At 43.2% G+C, this 20,675-nt stretch overlaps 1 protein-coding gene across 2 annotated transcripts in view; it reads left to right on the forward strand.

The window, feature by feature from the left end:
- pdhx (pyruvate dehydrogenase complex component X) overlaps positions 1-6,381 on the forward strand; it is a 231,935-nt gene extending 225,554 nt beyond the window's left edge. For both annotated transcript variants that reach the window (XM_073049131.1, XM_073049130.1), the window contains exon 11: positions 5,948-6,381. In XM_073049131.1, coding sequence (XP_072905232.1) covers positions 5,948-6,212 — 265 coding nt within the window. In that variant the 3' untranslated portion in view covers positions 6,213-6,381. The remainder of the gene's footprint in view (positions 1-5,947) is intronic.
- Positions 6,382-20,675: the final 14,294 nt, after the last annotated feature.

A 20,675-nucleotide genomic window follows, 5' to 3' on the forward strand; every position in this document is an offset into this window, starting at 1 on the left:
CATATGAAAATCCCAGGGGTCCAGCAGTTTACTCAAACCACCCCATCAAGCACCAACAATCATTCCATGGTCAGAGTCATTTAGATCACATTTCTTCTCCTTTCTGATATTTGGTTTGAACAACAGCTGAACTGCTTCATCATGTCTGCACGCCTTTATGTATTGAGTTGCTGCCACATGATTGGCTGATTAGATATTTGCATTAATGAGCAGGTGTACCTAATTTAGCGGCCACTAAGTCACATAGTGACTTAGTCTGTTTGTCAAGTTCACGTCACTTCTATGCAAACTCATTCCTTGTCTCAAACAGAGAGTACCCAAATGGTGAGAGCTATCTATCAAACTATACAGACCCAAATACTTTGATAGATTGGAAGGGTGTGATATCAATGACAGCATTGAAAGTTTGGAATTTTCCATACTGCGTTGACTTTGAGAAGGGTATACAGCAGCCACCTCCCAACCTTTCTCCAGTAACCACTTGGGTTAAAACTGAGCCTTCAAGATGACTGATTAAAGTAAGAATGATTCGAATGGCATGCTTTGGTCCAAGGATGACTATTAAAGAACAAAGAACAATACAGCACAGTACAGACCATCCAGCCCACAATGTTGTGCCAACCCTTATACACTGCCTCCCATATAACCCTCCACCTTAAATTCCTCCATGTACCTGTCTAGTAGTCTCTTAAATTTCACTAGTGTATCTGCCTCCACCACTGACTCAGGCAGTGCATTCCACGCACCAACCACTCTCTGAGTAAAAAACCTTCCTCTAATAACCCCCTTGAACTTTCTTCCCCTTACCTTAAAGCCGTGTCCTCTTGTACTGAGCAGTGGTGCCCTGGGGAAGAGGCACTGGCTGTCCACTCTATCTATTCCTCTTAATATCTTGTATACCTCTATCATGTCTCCTCTCATCCTCCTTCTCTCCAAAGAGTGAAGTCCTAGCTCCCTTAATCTCGGATCATAATCCATACTCTCTAAACCAGGCAACATCCTGGTAAATCTCCTCTGTACCCTTTCCAATGCTTCCACATCCTTCCTATAGTGAGGCGACCAGAACTGGACACAGTGCTCCAAGTGTAGCCTAACCAGAGTTTTATAGAGCTGCATCATTACCCCGTGACTCTTAAACTCTATTCCTCGACTTATAAAAGCTAACACTCCATAAGCTTTCTTAACTACCCTATCTACCTGTGAGGCAACTTTCAGAGATTTGTGGACATGTACCCCCAGATCCCTCTGCTCCTCCACACTCCCAAGTATCCTGCCATTTACTTTGTACTCTGCCTTGGAGTTTGCCCTTCCAAAGTGTACCACCTCACACTTCTCTGGGTTGAACATCTGCCACTTCTCAGCCCACTTCTGCATCCTATCAATGTCTCTCTGCAATCTTCGACAATCCTCAACACTATCCACAACACCACCAACCTTCCCACTTTTATCTCTATCTTCACTCTTGTCAACCTTTTGTTCTTCACATAATTGAAGAATACATTGGGGTTTTCCTTTACCTACTCGCCACAACCTTCTTATGCCCCCTTCTTGCTCTCCTCAGCTCCTTTCTTGCTACCCTATATTCCTCAATAGACCCATCTGATCCTTGCTTCCTAAACCTTACGTATGCTGCCTTCTTCCATCTGACTAGATTCTCCACCTTCCTTGTTACCCATGGTTCCTTCACCCTACCATTTTTTATCTTCCTCACCGGGACAAATTTATCCCTAACATCCTGCAAGAGATCCCTAAACATCAGCCACATGTCCATAGTACATTTCCCTGCAAAATCATCGTCCCAATTCACACCCGCAAGTTCTAGCCTTACAGCCTCATAATTTGACCTTCCCCAATTAAAATTTTCCTGTCCTCTCTGATTCTGTCCTTTTCCATGATAATGCTAAAGGTCAGGGAGCGGTGATCACAGTCCCCCAGATGCTCACCCACTGAGAGATCTGTGACCTGAGCCGGTTGGTTACCTAATACTAGATCTAGTATGGCATTCCTCCTAGTCGGCCTGTCAACATACTGTGACAGGAATCCATCATGGACGCACTTGACAAATTCTGCCCCATCTAAACCATTGGAACTAATCAGGTGCCAATCAATATTAGGGAAGTTAAAGTCACCCATAATAACAACCCTGTTATTTTTGCACCTTTCCAAAATCTGCCTCCCAATCTGCTCCTCGGTATCTCTGCTGCTACCAGGGGGCCTATAGAATACTCCGAATAGAGTAACTGCTCCCTTCCTGTTCCTGACTTCTACCCATACTGACTCAAAAGAGGATCTTGCTACATTACCCACCCTTTCTGTAACTGTAATAGTATCCCTAACCAGTAATGGTCCTCCCCTTTCTTTCCCCCCCCCCCCCCCCCATCCCTTTTAAAGCACTGAAATCCAGGAATATTGAGAATCCATTCCTGCCCTGGTGCCAGCCAAGTCTCTGTAATGGCCACTATATCATAATTCCAAGTATGTATCCAAGCTCTCAGTTCATCACCTTTGTTCCTGATGCTTCTTGCATTGAAGTACATGCTGAGGAAAATACAGTGGTTTTAATGGGATAGGAATGGAAAGGATGTATTGCTGAGGAATGATAAGCCACCTGACGCAGAATCAAATTGTCTTCATTTTACTACCTGGTCCTACACGCAAGTTGGTAAAGGGCAAATAAGATTAGAAAAGTAAATGCGTGGCTGAAAGATTGGTTGGGGGGGGGGGGGGGAGTAGTTTCCAATACGAGAGCAGTAGAATATAAAAGCAAGGACATAATGCTGTGGCTTTATAAGGCATTGGTCAGACTACATTTGGAGTATTGTGAGTAGTTTTGGGCCCCTTATCTAAGAAAAGGATGTGCTGGCATTGGAGAGGGTCCAAAAAGGGTTTACAAGAATGATGTGGGGAAAGAAAATGTTAAGGTATGAGGAGCATTTGATGACTCTGAGGCGTGTACTCACTGGAGTTTAGAAGAATGAGGGGGGATCTCATTGAATCCTACCAAATATTAAAAGGCCTGGGTAGAGAGGGTGTTTCCAATGGTGGGAGAGTCCAGGATCAGAGAGCACAGCCTCAGAATAGAAAAACATCCCTTTAGTACACAGTTGAGGAGGAATTTCTTTAGCCAGTGGGTGGTGAATCTGTGGAATTCATTGCCACATACAGCTGTGGAGGCCAAGTTGTTAGGTGCAGTATATTTAAAGCAGGAGTTGGTAGCTTCTTGATTAGTAAGGGATTCGAAGGTTATGGAGAAAAGGTATGCAAATAAGGTTAAGAGGGAAAATAAATCAGCCTTGATTGAATGGCAGAGCACACTCAATTGGCTGAATGGTCTAACTCTTCTATGTCTTATGGTCTATGAGCCACTTGCATTCATAATGGGTGAAGAGGGAGGTGTTCCAATGGGAGCCAAGCTGGGCCAACTGCACAAAATGAGTTTAAACAAGTTAATGGAGGAGGGTTCTAGTGGTGGGAGATTAATGCCTTCAAAGGGAAATGAAGGAACACTGCATAAGAACAGTAATGGAGAAAATCAAAGTATGATAGGAAGCGACAGAAAATATAAACAGAAGTAAGCAATAGAAAGTGAATCCAGGGGATGTAAAAGCTGTCGAATGTCTCAGCCTAAGGTTCTTAATGTGAACACATAGAATTTCTAACAACATAAATGTGTTGATATAACAAGTGGGGGAAAAATGAGTTTGATTTAACAGCTTTTATAGAGATGTGGGTGCAGTGTGACTAGGATTTGGGAACTCAATACGCTGGAAGAATAATAAAAGGGAAAGGAAAAGACATCCTTCATCAAGGAAAGCATAGTTGCAGCGCTGAGTCATAATTTGGATACAATGTATCATGTTGACAAATCAGTTTAGTAGGAGTAGCAAGGGAAAAACATTCTGATGGGAGTAGTCTTTTGGGCCCCAAATTGTCGTGTCTCAACAGGAGATGGCATAAATGGGGAAATACATGCAAGAAAGGAAATGTGATCATCATGAAGGATTTTAATCTGCATATCAACTGAACTAATCAAACTGTCAAGATTATTAAGGAAGAGGAGTTTGTTTCTTAGAGAAATAAGTTATCTATTTATTGAGATACAGTGCAGAATAGGCCCTTCCGGCCTTTCAAGCTGCGTCGCCCACCAATCTCTGATTTAATCCTGGCCTAATCATGGGACAATTTACAATGACCAATTTACCTACCAACCAATATGCCTTTAGACTGTGGGAGGAAACCGGAGCACCCAGATGAAATCCATGTGGTCACAGGGAGAACGGAACAGTATGGGCAGCAGCGGGAATTGGACCAGGGTCACCTGTACTGTAAAGCACTATGCTATCGTGCTGCCCCCAGAGTTATAGAGCTCTGCCGTAATAGGCTAGTTTAGACGTAGTTAAAATGAAAAAAATCCCTTGTTTGGGAAAAGATAGAGATAAAAATGGGAATCTGTTGCCCAGGTTACTCTATATTGTTGACAAGATGCTGGAATCTTGACCATCTTTCAGATACAATCAATTCCACTATCAAAGCAGTCCTGAGGAAGAATTGGGTCAGGTGGGTTGAAGGAACTCACACCTGTTTTTTTTTACCTTATGTATTCACAAGTGTTCTAGGATTAGGATTACTCTTCAGGGTGTCGAACGGTTGCTTCACATTAAATTCTTCTTTGACCATGTCCCAATGCCTCATTGTCTGTTAATGCCATGGCGGATTTTGTAAATTTAGGGAAGGCTGTCTCTTCCCCATTGCAGAGGGTCTAACTATTAGATAGATGTTGACAGGCCATTAAGATACATAGTACTGTGCAAAGTCTTGGGCACATATACATAGCTAGGGTGCCTATAACCTTTGCACAGTACGGTATTTGTCATTGTGGAGCAGATAGCAAGTTTGTAAAGATGTTGGGAATGGTGAGGGTGGAGTGCCGTGGGAAGGGTGTGGGATAGATGTTAGGGTGCGGCGCAGGTGCAGATACACCCAGCTTGAGACACCAGGCAAGGTCATTTGATTCCAAACAACTGATTTATTCAACATTACAGAATGTCTTTCTGGTGCTTTCCACTCCCTCCCCTCTCCCTCCCCCCTTTTCCCAACCTTGATTCCCTGCTCCCTGCTCCCTTCCCAATCTCAGTCTACAACAGAGACCCAAATCAGGATCAGGTTTACCATCTCTCACATGTCATGAAATTTGTTGGGTTTTTTTTCAGCAGCAATACATAAAATTACTACAGTACTGTAATAGGCGCCCTAGCTGTATATAAATGCTTAAGAGTTTTGCACAGAAATGTAAAATTAAATGAGGATTCATAATTCTCTCTGAGAAAATTAAACACAAATTAATATTTAATATTGCTGATGGAGTTTTACATAAATGGACACTTTTAGGAACTTTGAATATAAAATATAAAAAGAAATCATCATCTGATAGTGTATTCCATGATATTCCATTATCCCCAGACCACTAGTTAGGACTAAACATGCATTTAATTCTCAGAGAAGTAGACAGGAAAGGACCCATGAAAATTAATAACCAATAGTTTATTACTTTTTCTCTTGACTGCTACACCTTCTGTCATTCCTGCAGTGAATAAGAAACAAATGGAGCTGAAAAGAAGTGAGGTAAAATCAGTATGTCCTCAGAGACCAGCATGCATGTATTACTTTGTACAATTAGTAATGGCTTTTTGGATATAATAGAGACTGCTTCAAAGCTACTCTGGAATGTTGACACTGATAAGCACAAAATTCTAAACCTCACTCTGTAACAATATTCAGGGGAATAGATAGGTAACCTACATGGGGTGGGCACATGGCTGAACTGGACAAGGAACTGTGCAGACAGGGGCCTGTTGATAGACATCTGGAAATGAACAGGTGGTGATGGCTGGGTATCTAAAGATGCAGCAGAAATTAAACGACCAGTTTTGTATGTTCTTCCTTCCAGTATTTCCAATTTAGGAATGTTTGGCATCAGCGGATTCAGTGCCGTGATTAATCCCCCTCAGGCATGTATCCTGGCCATTGGACAGTTGCGCCACGATCTGACAGTTTCTGAAGATGACAGTGGTAATCCCAATCTCTGTCGGAAAGATATGATGATGGTCACTCTGTCTAGTGACAGCCGAATTGTAGACGATGAACTTGCTTCTCAGTTCTTAGAGAACTTTAGGCTTAACCTGGAGAACCCAAGCCGATGGGCTTTGTTCTAGCCTGCATCTTCTGAGCTTCATTTTCTCTAGGACTCAGTGTGAAGCAGTGGGCAACACAGAATGTACACAGAGTATATTTCATTGCAAGTTTTAGAATGTTGCAGGGAACTTCACCCTACCCCAGTTATTACATGTATGCAAGAGCAAATAAAATTTATTATTTATTTCACTGGGCTGCCGTCTTTGTCTCTTCATTATCAATATTGCATGACCAGGCATTTTCTTTCTGCACAGGAGGAGAATTAAGCTACAACCATGCAAGGCTTCAAAACCTTGTGAGCTCAGCTGTATCTGGCAAACAACTCTAGAAGCAGTTTAGAACATTGGCTCTTGGTCTGAAACACAGAAATATGCCTTACTCTCTAGGGTGCTATGTCCTCCGGAGAAGGCAAGGTCTGGACATAGAAATTGCATATTGTAAGAACATAAGAAATAGAAGCAGGAATTGACCATCTAGCCTTTCAAATCTACTCCACCATTTAGTTCGATTGTGGCTGACCTACTACCTCATTGCCTGTTCCTTGCCCTGTCAGAATTTCAGTCAGTGACTGAGCCTCTACAGCCCTCTGTGGTCAAGAATACCAAAGGTTCTTCATCCTCTTTGTGGAAATGTTTCTGCTCAGTTCTAAACTGCTTACCTCTTATTCTAAGATGCTTTGTGTCTTGAGAGTCAGTATGTTCACAATTTCTGGAATGCTCTCTGTTAATGGAAAGTAATTCATCCTCAGGAGTTCAGTCACATAACAGCCTGAAAGTTACAAAATGATAGTTCTGTTTAGTCAAGGCTTTATCTGCTCCTATCCCACTCAGTTTCTCATAATAGCTCTGCTATACAATACAATAAGACACAAAACTGCTGCTCAAATAGTCCTTTAGCATTTCTTTAGCAGTCTGAGTATCTTATTGGTGGCACAGTGAATCTCATAACTCCATTGCTATAGCAATCTTGTTATGAGAAAAGATTAAGGTTTCAAATTATGATGAGTTTGTATTTACTATGAAGAACACTCATTCAGCGTTATGGAAATCAATGATCTCATTCTACAGTGCCTTATTACAGGAGATGAAATTTATGTGAAATATCACTGGATCTTGTGGCTGCTTTATTAACGTATTAATTCTGGATTAGAAATGCAAATATGTACAAATTATTCTAAAGATAACATTAATTGGAACTGACAATAAATTTATACATGTGCGTTTTTAAAATAATGATTTATTTTGAAGTGGATTTGGAACAGGATGAATTTTATGAACTAAAGTCAGTACAACACCAGGCTTTCAAAGTAACCCAGACAGAAAATATATAATGTATGGTGTGTCAGGCATTGTATTTCAGCAGCCTATGTTAAATTTGCATGTAAATACTATATATGCAAAACTATATTTAATTATCACTGCATCCAGATAACATTTGTTAATTATCAGTAAAACTGCTCAACTTCACCTGACCCATTGTTATTGGGTGTTGTACATTGACAAGTGGTGCAGGGTGCACCATTGACCTGCTTTGTAGTTCTAGGAGTCCAACCCAGATCAGTTAGTTGTATATCCTTTTTGGAATATGGCCCGTATTCTTTTCAATCCTCTTGCCATCTATTCGCCGTTCCATCCTGTCAAAACTCTGGGGCTTTATGCAAGTGCCGAATAATTCAGAGAGGACGGATGCTGACTGTTTGCCAGGGATTTGCTCTGCAATCAGGGATGAACAGAGGACATTGTTCCCTCAGAGCCTGGGTAGCAGAGACTGGCTGTGACAAACAGGGTAGTTACAGAGCAGATTAAACAGCGGCTATTTACATCCTGCCCCAGACATCATTTTATTTATTTCAGAGCATGAAATCTCAGCAAGCGTTGTATGAAAGCCATGAGCCTTGTACCACACAAGCTATGGCACTGAAGAAGCCCATGTGTAGAACTGGCTGGTCAAGCTCTGCTGGTGTCCTCTCCTCAGCCATGACCATGTGCTGTCTGAGGACTGCCTTGGAATGCAAACATGATTACTTTCTCTAATTCCATCCACCTCACTGAAAACCATTCCTGTTGCATTCCCCAACCTTGCCACGGGCAAGTAAAGATGCCTTAAGATTTGTTTGTCAACTAGATGCAGACTGTAAATGTAGCTGGCTCTGCAGCTTCCTCCACCTCCTTGTGCACTGTTAAATTTAGCCCTGTACACCAACCTCATTGCTGTCTTATGTATCTTCCGTCTCTCTCATAGCCTCATATTTCCTTAACCTCATAAATTCTCAATCCTATTTCCACCAAACCAAGAAATATTTGAGTTTCAAACCTGCAGGAAACGATCAGTTCTCTATCCCTTCTACAACATCCAAATCAACTCGGTGCAAAGTCAACTGTGATGTGACACTGGTCCCCTACCCCTTTGTGTTGTCCTCAATCTTTAAAGAGGATGACTACTCTAAACCTCTCCACAGCACTCACCCAATACCCAACTTAGTGAGATATGCCATGCTCAAGAGTAAAAAGTATATTATCAAAATATGTATACCATATACAACCAAGAAATTTGCCTCTTTCAGGCAGCCATAAAACAAAGAAATATAATAAAGCCCATTAAAAAGACTGTCAAGCACCCAATGTGCAAATAAAATCTAATTGTGCAAATAATAAAAAGTAAACAAACAACATTCAGAACTGAAGTTCACGAAAGTGAGTCTACAACCACAAAGCCAGTTAGTTCATCATTGCAGCCGATCCAAGAGGCCACAGCCTCAGTTCAGCGTAGAGACCAGTAAACCCATGGAGCAGCAAGCTCTCCTCCAGCCCCAATATCCCAACCTTTTCAATCTGGCCATGCGCTTAAATCGAGCAAACATTGCCAGGGCCCTGCCGCTTCGATTCAGCCTCAAATCCTTTCCAGCAATGGGCAAATGTTAGCTTGTTCTTCACTCTTGGGCTCAGGCCAGGCAGCATCTATGGAAAAGATTACAGTCAACATTTCGGGCTGAGACCCTTTAGCAGTCCTGCCTGGTCTGCTGAGTTCCATCAGCATTTTGTGTGTGTTGTCCGGAGAAAGTGTGATTAATAGAGTTGTTAGTAGATTTCCTTGCAGCCAGTATAGTGTCTCTGTGTCTCATCAGCACCATCTTAAACCACATGTATTCAGTTATGTAATCAGCTTCAGCTTGTGAACATCACTGCATCTTCACCGCTGCTCTAAACACATTGTTTCTGGATCAGCCAAGATCACAGTATCCTTCTGCAGAACATTAGAAAGACGTAATCTATTATAGACAATAGACAGTGGGTGCATGAGTAGGCCATTTGGCCCTTCTAACCAGCACCACCATTCACTGTGATCATGGCTGATCATACACAATCAGTACCCCATTCCTGCCCTCTCCCCATATCCCTTGACCCCGCTATCTATAAGAGCTCTATCTAACTCTCTCTTGAATGCATCCAGAGACTTGGCCTCCACTGCCTTCTGGGGCAGAGCATTCCACATATCCACCACTCTCTGGGTGAAAAAGTTTTTCCGCATCTCTGTTCTAAATGGCCTACCCCTTACTCTTAAACTGTGGCCTCTACTTCTGGACTCACCCATCAGCGGGAACATGCTTCCTGCCTCCAGTGTGTCCAATCCCTTAATAATCTTACATGTTTCAATCAGATCCCCTCTCATCCTTCTAAATTCCAATGTATACAAGCCCAGTCGCTCCAATCTTTCAACATATGACAGTCCCGCTATTCCGGGAATTAACCTTGTGAACCTACAATAGCTCCCTCAATAGCAAGAATGTCCTTCCTCAAATTTGGAGACCAAAACTGCACACAATACTCCAGGTGTGGTCTCACCAGGGCCCTGTACAGTTGCAGAAGGACCTCTTTACTCCTATAGTCAATTCCTCTTGTTATAAAAGCCAGCATGCCATTAGCTTTCTTCACTGCCTGCATGCTTGCTTTCATTGACTGATGTACAAGAACACCTAGATCTCGTTGTACTTCCCCTTTTCCTAACTTGACTCCATTTAGATAGTAATCTGCCTTCCTGTTCTTGCCACCAAAGTGGATAACCTCACATTTATCCACATTAAACTGCATCTGCCATACATTTACCCACTCACCCAACCTGTCCAAGTCACCCTGCATTCTCATAACTTCCTTTGTGTCATCAGCAAATTTGCTAATGTTACTTTTAATCCCTTCATCTAAATCATTAATGTATATTGTAAACAGCACCGAACCTTGCAGTACCCCACTGGTCACAGCCTGCCATTCCGAAAGGGACCCGTTAATCATAACTATTTGTTTCCTGTCAGCCAGCCAATTTTCAATCCATGTCAGTACTCTGCCCCCAATACCATGTGCCCTAATTTTGCCCACTAATCTCCTATGTGGGACTTTATCAAAAGCTTTCTGGAAGTCCAGCTACACTACATCAACTGGCTCTCCCTTGTCCATTTTCATAGTTACATCCTCAAAAAACTCCAGAAGATTAGTCAAGCATGATTTTCCCTTCATAAATCCATGCTGACTCGGACTGATCCTTCTACAGCTATCCAAATGTGTCATAATTTCCTCTTTTATAATTGACTCCAGCATCTTTCCCACCACTGACATCAGGCTAACCGGTCTATAATTCCCTGTTTTCTCTCTCCCTCCTTTCTTGAAAAGTGGGACAACATTAGCCACCCTCCAATCAGCAGGAACTGTTCCTGAATCTATAGAACATTGGAAAATGATTACCAATGTGTCCACGATTTCTAGAGCCATTTCTATTGAGTTTGCCTCTTCCCTGTGCTCTACATATTTGTCAGTAACTCCATTGCCCTGATGATCACCAGCAGACAATGTCTAATAATGCTGTCGGGTAAATATTGTTCAGCACTGGAAGGATTCCCCGACTTGTAATGGAACTGTGGGAACTTTACATAGCCTGTGTAATAAAGAAATTCTTCAACATAGCATTTTGTCTGTAAGAGAGCAGGTCAAACAGTGCAGCAATCTGTCTGCACTGGACCGGAAGCCCAACCGACAGGCTGTACTCAGCCTCTAGAGTGGAGATTGGACCCACAACCTTCTGAGTCAGGAACTCACAGCTGAGCCCACAACCGATACCAGGCTCTGGCTGCAGAGATCAGGTAAACTCAACAGCCTGCAGTTCCTTTCATGTCTCACCCAAGGAGTTGTTTGATTAAACAGCTCATTTGTTAGTAACTATTGTGTCTGGGTCAGCTCAATGGTTTTGTCAATGACTGAACTGGTCACCTTCCACAGGGTTAATATTTAATCAAGTGGAGCATTAGCTTTAGCTTTATTTGTCAAATGGCATAGAGTTGTAGATCACTACAGGACAGAATCGGCCCTTCGACCAAAACTGTATGTTTGGTGGTGAAATATATCTGAACAGCATAAGATGCAGGAGCAGAGTTAGGTCACTAAGTCCATCAATTCCGCTCTACAACCCTCCCCTTCCCTCTTGTAACTTTAAAACATATCCTCTGACTGTTCACCCTTTCTATGCCTCTCATTATTTTAAAAGCTTCTATCAGGTCACCCCTCAGCCTTCTTCTCTAAGAAAACCTAAATTTGCCCAACCCTTATTTTAGCCCATGCCCTCCGATCCAGGCAGCATCCTGGTAAATCTCTTCTACACCGTTTTCACATCCTTTCTATAATGGACGGCCAGAACTATACATAATCTCCAATGCAGTCTGACTGAAGTTCTATATACCTGCAGCATGACTTCCTGATACTCAGCCCCCACACTTGCAGACCAAATAAAGACTCTGTAATGCAATTATCCAATGTGCATTTGGTTTTTCCAGTGTAGTAGAGCACACATCATGAACACTGAATATAGTACACTAGATAAGAAATACAAGTGTATCTATCCTGGGCCTACCATTTAGATTCAATCAATATGAAAGGACACCAACAGTTATACTTTATTAGTAGTTTGGGAGGAATTGGTACGTCACCAAGGACTCTTGCAATTTTCTACAGATGTTCAGGCAAGAGCATTCTGACTTGTTGCATCACCGTTTGGTATGGAGATGCCAATACATGGGATCATAAAAGGCTTGAAAGGGTTGTAGATTCAGCCAACTGCATCACAGACACAAGCCTTCCCACCATCAAGATCATCTTCCAAAGGTAGTGCCTCAAGAAGGTGCATCTATGAAGGCCCTCAGCTTCCAAGACATGCCTTCATCTCATTGCTACTGTCGGGGGGGGGGGGGGGGGGTAAAGGAACGTAAAGACCCAAACTCAACGTTTTAGCAACAGCTTCTTCCCCTCTGCCATCAGACTCCTGAACTGTCTATGAACCCTTGATACTATCTCTTTTTTTCTCACCGGTTACTTATTTATTTTCATTGGAACTTAAAGTTATTTTTATGCCTATGCTACACTGCTGCCACAAAACAATACATTTCATGGCTAATATCAGTGACAATAAAACTGATTCTGAATTATTACTTCACCTGGAAGGACTGGTTGGGTTCCCAGATGGCTTAATGTAAAGGACAAGTATAGCACTCCCCTGGTTTAAGGGAAACTATTGGAGAAATGAGGGTAATTGGTAAGAATGGAAAAGTGGACTGGGTACATTGAAAGGAATGGCCCCTGCAAAACAATGAAAGGGAAAGATAAAGTTGCAAGAAAGTTTGTGAACCTTTTGCAGTTACCTGGTTTTCTGCATTAATTACTCATAAAATGTGGTCTGGTCTTATTGGAGTATAAAAGTATTAATTTTATAAAAGTATAAATTTTGCTGTGTAACCAAAATTATGAAGTCAGTTATTTGCTGAAGACAATGGTGTGTTAATGAGAGGTAGCTAAGAGATGTAGATTAGAACATAATTAAGTCACGAAGTATTAAGAATGTAAACTTGCTATTTGCTAAAGAATGAAATCTTAAGAATGTAGAAGACAATGGTGTGTTAAAGAGATGTAGATTAGAACATGATTAAGTCAATGGGTAGAAACAATAGGGACGGGATGTACGTGAGGTACGTGTAATACGCAACTATAGATCGATTACATATGCTAATGCAACTGGACCAGGAGATTGCTATAAAAAATGCTGGGTCCAGGGATCGGTGGGCAATCAGCGACTAGCTCAATGACTGTCTCAGCTTTGATTTGCAAATTAAAGTTTAACCCTTCTTGAAGAATCTTCTGCGTCTCCTGGTCATTTGTGAGGCACGAAAAACCACGACAAAATTGGCGACCGCGGCAGGACCAGAAAGAGACCCACGGAAAGGAAACGGCAGATTGGGGACGCTTCCCAGTCCTCTAGGGACCCCCAGAAGGCTGACAGAATTAAGGGTGCACCCAAACAAAAGGTAAGCGCTTTTTGCGACAATTTGGACTAAGAATTCTGTTGGCTTTGAGGAGGTCTTGGAGTCTCAGAAGTGTGGAACCACTGCCGAAGGGTCTCTCCGGTCCAAAGAATCTGGCAGAATTGGGGGTTAACAGAGGAGGCTCAGAGGATTGATCAAGAACACTGCAGTGAGGGTAAGTACAAATAAGTTACTAAGACGTTAAGAAAAAGTCCACGTGGTGTTGGTAAATCCCTGTGGGCACCGCTTCGTATGAAACGAAGGGCTGAACGGGCAGGGAAAGGAAAATAGAATAGAATTAGAGTAGAAAATCCTCATGGATACCGCCTTAAGAGATAAGGGTCTGCACAGGCGAGGTGTTGGTAAATCCCTGTGGGTATGAAACGAAGGGCTGAACGGGCAGGGAAAGGAAAATAGACTAGGCGTAGAATTAGAGTAAGTTTAGTTAAGAAAAAGTCCACGTGGTGTTAGACTAGGACTAGGTGTAGAATTAGAGTAAATAATATTATCCAGTAAACAAACTGTGAATCTCTGAAATACCTTAAAAAGAGAGAATAACATGACAGGTAAAGGAACAGCAGTAGAGATTCTGAGCAAAAAATTCCCGTTAATTCAAAATGAGATCACAAAAACTTCAGAAAAATGGGAAAAAAGAACCAAAAACCTGGTCACAAAGTGGCCAAGAGAAGGAACGTTTGATGTAAGTTTGTGCGAAGAAATGGAGGGACTATTTAAAAATTACAAACCAAAAGATAAATCTAAGAAAAGAGGGCAAAAAAGAGAACGAGAAGTGGAAGTGCTAAAACTCCTCAGAACGGAGGGGGAAAGGCTGAGGAGGACAGGTAGAATATTGATTACAAGCGAGGAAAACACTAAGGTGCTGGAGAAACAGCCTGTTAGAGAGAGAGGAGGGTACGGTGAGAAGCTGGCTTCGGCTCCGTACCCGGATACAAAAGAAACAGAAAAGCCCCCTCCCTATAATGAGGAAGGAACCCCTAAGCAGTGCCCCCTGCTGACGGGAACAGTAAACATGCAGGGAGAAGTACAGGTTTGGGATAATGAGGAGGAAAAAAAACAACACGAGAAGGAAAAAGCGGCGATATGGAAGGAGATACAGGCAGAAAGGATAAAGATAGTGAGAAATGGGAGAAGAGATTGAACGGATGAAATACTTGAGAGAGGTAAAGGAGTATGAGGAGTATCGGTTATACTATAGAAATAAACAGACTAGAAAAGAAAGTGGCTCATCAGGACAGAAAGAAAGAGAAGGTGACTCATTGGAGGAGCAAGAGTTAAGTGGAAAGAGAGAGGATGCGAGAATTTGTGGAGAAGAGGTAGGAGGCAGAAACCTAGAAGAGGAGAAGGAGGCAGTAGGGGAGCAACTTGCGGAAGTAGAGAGAGAGCTAGAAAAGTTACTGAGAGGGGATTGCCAGGAGAGATGCGAAAAATACTCTAGGGGCCAACCAAGTATTGAATCAAGACAGAAAGGAAGGACTCCACAGGGAGACCGAGGGAAGAAGAGGACCCCGGAGACATTTGTGTGGGAGGCAGTAAAGACATACCCTGAGACAGATGGGGAGTCAGGTGAGGAGGAGAGCCAGGGCAGGTGGGAAGAAGGAGGAAGAATGATGCCATTGTTAGTTAAAGGATCAGGACAAGTGCAGTATATCCCTTGGGGATCCCAGGACCTAGAAGGGCTGAAAAACACTCTGCCCAATTTACATGAAGGAGCAGGGAAATGGATTGGAGCCTTTGAAGAAGAAACAGCAGGATGATTATTGGCTATGGGAGATTTGAAGGCACTGTTGATAAAGTTGATGGGAACCTCCAAATTTAACGAACTAATGGAAATGGCTGGCATAGTAAACTCGGAACGATCCAAGAACTGATGGAGATGGGTTTGACAGAGTGAGGCAGAGGGTATGGCAGGCCCTCAGAAAGCTTTTTCCACCCAAAGTGGACCCCAAAGCCTTAAAAGGGGATCCACTGGGAGACACTGAAAACCCAGCAGCCTATGTAGAAAACCAGTTGAAAAGGTGGAGACTGGAGCAAGAGGTGGAGAATAGCTTATTTATGACCTCACTGTTCCGACATAGCATTTTGGATGCAATGCCTTCACAAGTAAAATCCAAACCGGAGGAAGTGGTTGGGCTAACGTCAAAGACCCCACAAGAATTTAGAGACCACGTAGTCCATGCGGTAGAGAAATACCGGAAAGACAAACAAAGGTTGGCTGAGCAGCAGGAAGAGGTGCAAAGAAAGTTAATACAAATGCAGCTCGAAGAGCTCAAAAAGAAGGAAAAAGAGAAAAACAAAAAGATGCTGCCAGAAATCACCAGTCCAAGTACAGCCATCGAACTGGACAAAGCTTTGCTATATGGAGGGACCGATCATACTGTAAGACAAGGGCTGGAAAACCCCATGCCAATAATTGTCTTTGAGGGAGCATTCCCACAAATGCCCTATCAGGAACAGACTAAATTCAAACAGCCCAGACAGGACTGGAAGTCCCAAGGAGGGGGACAGAGGAGCTATGGGCAGAGGGGACCAGTGAGGAAACAGGGGGAAAGAGAGGTAGAGAGATTGTGCTGGGAATGTAATCAGCCAGGTCACATGAGAAGAGATTGTCCGTTTGTACTATGGCCTGTCACACACCAGCAGGAACTGATAAGAAGGGAACTAAAGTTTAGCCAAGGACCAGCCCCCACAGGCCCAAGCGGACCTGTGAACCCCTATGCGAGGTATTAGGGGTGCCCCGAGAACTTGAGTGGGAAGGGACATTACCCAATGATAACAAGGGAGGCAGATGAGGAACCCATTGTTCAGGTTATGTTAGAAGGGCAACTGACACCAATGATGATAGATACTGGAGCCACGTACACTTGTGTACAGCCACAGTATGCCCTTCACCTTCCCATGTCAGGAAAGTTTATTAAGACGGTAGGGTTCTCGGGGAAAACACAGTTGACACAGTGCACGGCTCCAGTGCGGTTGAGAATGGGAAATAAAGAAATTGTTTTGCCGGTGCTAGTATTTAAAGGAACTCCGATTAATTTGTTAGGCAGAGATGCCTTATTGAAATTGGAATTAAAATTAGAATGCACCAGAAATGGGCTGAGTGTGAAAAGAGCAGGGGCTCAATTGATAGTGCGAGAAGACAAGAAGGCTAATGTCTTTTGGATAGGAGACATCGCAGATCAGATTCAGGAAGCCTGGGAAAAATGGAAAAAGGGCGTGCAGGCTATATTACCCAGGGCTGTAATGCCCAAATCTGAGCTACATTGTACAGTGATTTTTGACGAGACTCAGAACAGGGAGTTAGAGGAGAAATGGCACCTGGAGGCATGTACCCAGCAGCACCTGGAAGGGGAGGCTGTGATAATTGGAAAGCAAGGGGCAGCTTTACAAGTTAAGTGGAACACCTTTTTAGAAAAATGGTACAGGATACCGGAGGCTGCGTCCCACGTAACGTTATTGGTAAATAAGGGATATCAGTCTAAAGACTTGGGACCTTTAGTTAAGAGTGCTGAAACCGTAACAGTGTGGAGGAAAATCACGCCAGAGGTGTGGCTATCAGAAGACAACAATTGTATTAAAATAATGGTAAGTGTAGGTGTGGTAGGGACAGTGAGAGAGGTCGAAATAACTCCCCAACCATACATGCCCTTGCTGGGAAAGGAAAGAGGCCAGCAGAAAGATAAAAGGTTAGATGAGTTGCCGTCTATTCTGTGGTCACAGCATGACACGGACGTAGGGAAAATAAAAACAGCTAGTCCGGTGGAAATAAGGCTGAAAAAAGGAGCAATTCCACCCAGGAGACCACAATACCCTCTAAGACCAGAAGCAGAAGAGGGAATAGCATCGACAGTGCAGGGGTTGCTTGAAATAGGAGTGCTTAAAAGAACAAACAGTCCATGCAATACCCCATTGCTTCCGGTCTTAAAAGCAGATAAATCTAAGTGGAGATTGGTGCATGATTTGCGAGCGGTAAATGATGTGGTAGAGGACTGGCCAGCGGTAGTCCCCAACCCACACATGCTTTTGACTAATATTCCACCAGAAGCAAGTTACTTTTCAGTGATTGATTTGTGTTCGGCTTTCTTCAGCATTCCTCTAGCTGATCAGTGTCAGTATTTGTTTGCATTTACTTACAGAGGTGCTCAGTATACCTATACCAGAATGCAGCAAGGGTTTAAACATTCACCACATGTTTTTAATCAGGTATTGAAGGCAGACCTAGAGGGCATGCCATTGGAAAGTACATTGTTACAGTATGTGGATGACCTGTTGATTTGCTCCCACAGCGAGGAACAGTGTAAGCAGGACACTATAACTCTGTTAGAGAAGCTAGCACGCGGAGGACATAAAGTATCCAAAAAGGAACTGCAATTTTGCACGCAGCAAGTGGAATACTTAGGCAGGGTAATATCCAAGGGAGTGAAGGCGATAGCACCAGATCAGATTGAGGCAATAACTAAGGCCCCAAAACCCCAGACTGTAGGGCAGATGATGACGTTTTTGGGAATGGCAGGGTACAGCTCAGATTGGATAGGAGAATATGCTGAGATTGTGGCACCTTTGAGAAAGATAATGAAAGAAGCAGGACATACAAATTTGAAGAACGGCTTACAGTGGAATGGAGAGGCGGAGATAGCTTTCAATACTATTAAGCAGGAATTGCAGTCAGCACCAGCATTAGCTTTGCCTGACTACGAGAAGGTTTTTTATCTGTATGTATCCAACCAACAGGAGGGTTATGTCACAGCGATTCTAACACAAGAGACAGGCACAGGAAAAGCAAAGCAGCCGATAGCATACTACAGTACGAGACTAGATGAGGTGGCTCAGAGGTACCCACCCTGTTATCAGGGATTGGCGGCGCTGTACTGTGCATATGAAAAGGCATCATCTGTAACCCTGGGCTATCCTGTGACTCTGTACACACACCACAAAGTAGCAGAATTGCTGGAAAGAGGGAAATTTGTGCTGACGCCAGCCAGGATAGCAGCGTATCAGATGCTATTGACATTTCCAGACATAACTATACAGAGATGCACTACCAGTAATATAGCCGATTTTGTCCCTTTAGACTATGAAGGAGAACCCCATGATTGTGTAGGGAAGACGATGGCATTTGCCAAATTGAGAGCAGATTAATGGTCAGAACCACTAGAGGATATAGATAAAAAGGTTCTGTTCGTAGATGGCTCGTGTTATAGGGATTATGATGGAAATCACGCAGGATTCTCAGTGGTGCAGCAGGATCAGTCGAACTATAAGATTATTAGGATGGAGTCCTGTCCCCAACCGTGTTCCGCCCAACTAGTGGAAATCAAAGCCCTGACAGCTGCGTGTGAAATGATGGAAGGTGAGAAAGTAGACATCTATACTGATTCGGCATATGCTCATGGAGCATGCCATTTGTTCGGGGCAGTGTGGAAACAGAGAGGTTTTAAAAAAGGTAATGGAGATCCCATACAACATTGTCAGCACATTCTAGACTTAATAAAAGCCATAATGAAACCTAAAGCATTGGCTATAGTAAAATGCCAGGCACACAAAAAGGGAAATGATGTAATAACAAAGGGAAATCAAGCTGCGGACGAGGCAGCCAGAAAAGCGTCTGGGTGTATGTCAGCTGTCATTGCCCCCCAGGTAAGCCTAACTCCAGAACCTGACGTAGAGGACCTAATTGAATTACAAGGTAAGGCAACTTTGGCAGAACAGACAATGTGGAGAAAAAGGGGGGCCAAGCAGAACCCGGAAGGCTTGTGGAGCACGGAAGACAGTTTGTTGGTAGCGCCCACCCCTCTACTGACGATTCTGATTTCAGAAGCGCATGGGATGGACCATTGTGCAAGGGGGGAAGTGATAAGGAAAATAAAGAAGGATGGTTTTTGGTCACCTTATTTACAGGCTTCAGTGGACTTTGTCTTGTCACAGTGCGAGGTATGCGCACAGAATAATGTTCGGAAGGGAATTACAACCCCAATAGGTCACATTCCTGTACCTGAAGGACCATTTAAACATCTAGTGATCGATTACGTAGACATGATAAAGACAGTGAGAGGGAAAAGATACATGCTGGTAGTAATTGATCGATTTAGCAGATGGGTGGAGGCGGTACCTTCAAGAGATCAAGGGGCAAAGACAGTGGTAAAATTTCTGACAAATGAAGTGATCCCAAGGTTTGGAATACCTACAGAAGTTAGCTCAGACAACGGTTCAGCTTTTATCCAGAAAGTGGTCAAACTGGTACTACAGGCGCTGAGGATAAAGCAAAGATTTGGATGTGTATACCACCCTCAGTCGCAGGGCATGGTAGAGATAATTAATGGAACCCTGAAAGCCAAACTAAACAAAATTTGTGCAGACACTAAACTTAATTGGGTCGATGCTTTACCGTTAGCATTGATGAGTTACCGCATGCAAACTAATCGAATGACATGCCTGACACCGCATGAGATTGCTGCAGGCTGGGAAGCTATCATACCTGTGATAGGGGTAAGCAAAAATGTTGAATGGATAAACTATATATACTATAATCAGCAGAGGTTCATCAACTACACCGATGATGCACTGGAGGCCTTAGGGCAACAGCTAGATGCAACTAGCAGGGTGGCGTGGCAAAACAGACAGGTACTGGATTGGCTTTTGGCAGAAAAACGGGGTCTGTGTGTAATGTTTGGAGAACAATGCTGCACTTTCATACTGAACAATACTAGCCCAGAAGGGTCTTTCACCCGAGCAATGAATAAGTTAAAGAATCTGCGGACGGAGGTCAAACAGAATGCAGGATTTGAACATCAGTTCTTTGATTGGTTGGAAAGTAGACTCGGAGGATGGGGAGCATGGCTGACTAAAATAGCAATAACTGTCAGTATTATATTGTTGAGCTGTGCGTTTGTGCTGTGCTGTTTTCTTCCTTGTCTCAAATCTCTTGTAGTGCGTGCTGCAACCAAACAATTTCCGATGCTCGTGGCAATTACTGAAGCAAGCTTAGTGGAGAAAGAAACACCGAAAATGTATCGTTACAGCCTACAACACCTGCAGGATGAACAGGAGCAAAACGACAGTGTGGGAGTAGATTGTAAGGGCTGCTGAGTCTTTTTCCCTGTCTCAGATACAGAGGGACAGGTTTTTGGCTCAG

The sequence above is a fragment of the Hemitrygon akajei genome, chromosome 6 (genome assembly GCF_048418815.1).
Source record: "Hemitrygon akajei chromosome 6, sHemAka1.3, whole genome shotgun sequence".
NCBI lineage: Eukaryota > Metazoa > Chordata > Chondrichthyes > Myliobatiformes > Dasyatidae > Hemitrygon > Hemitrygon akajei.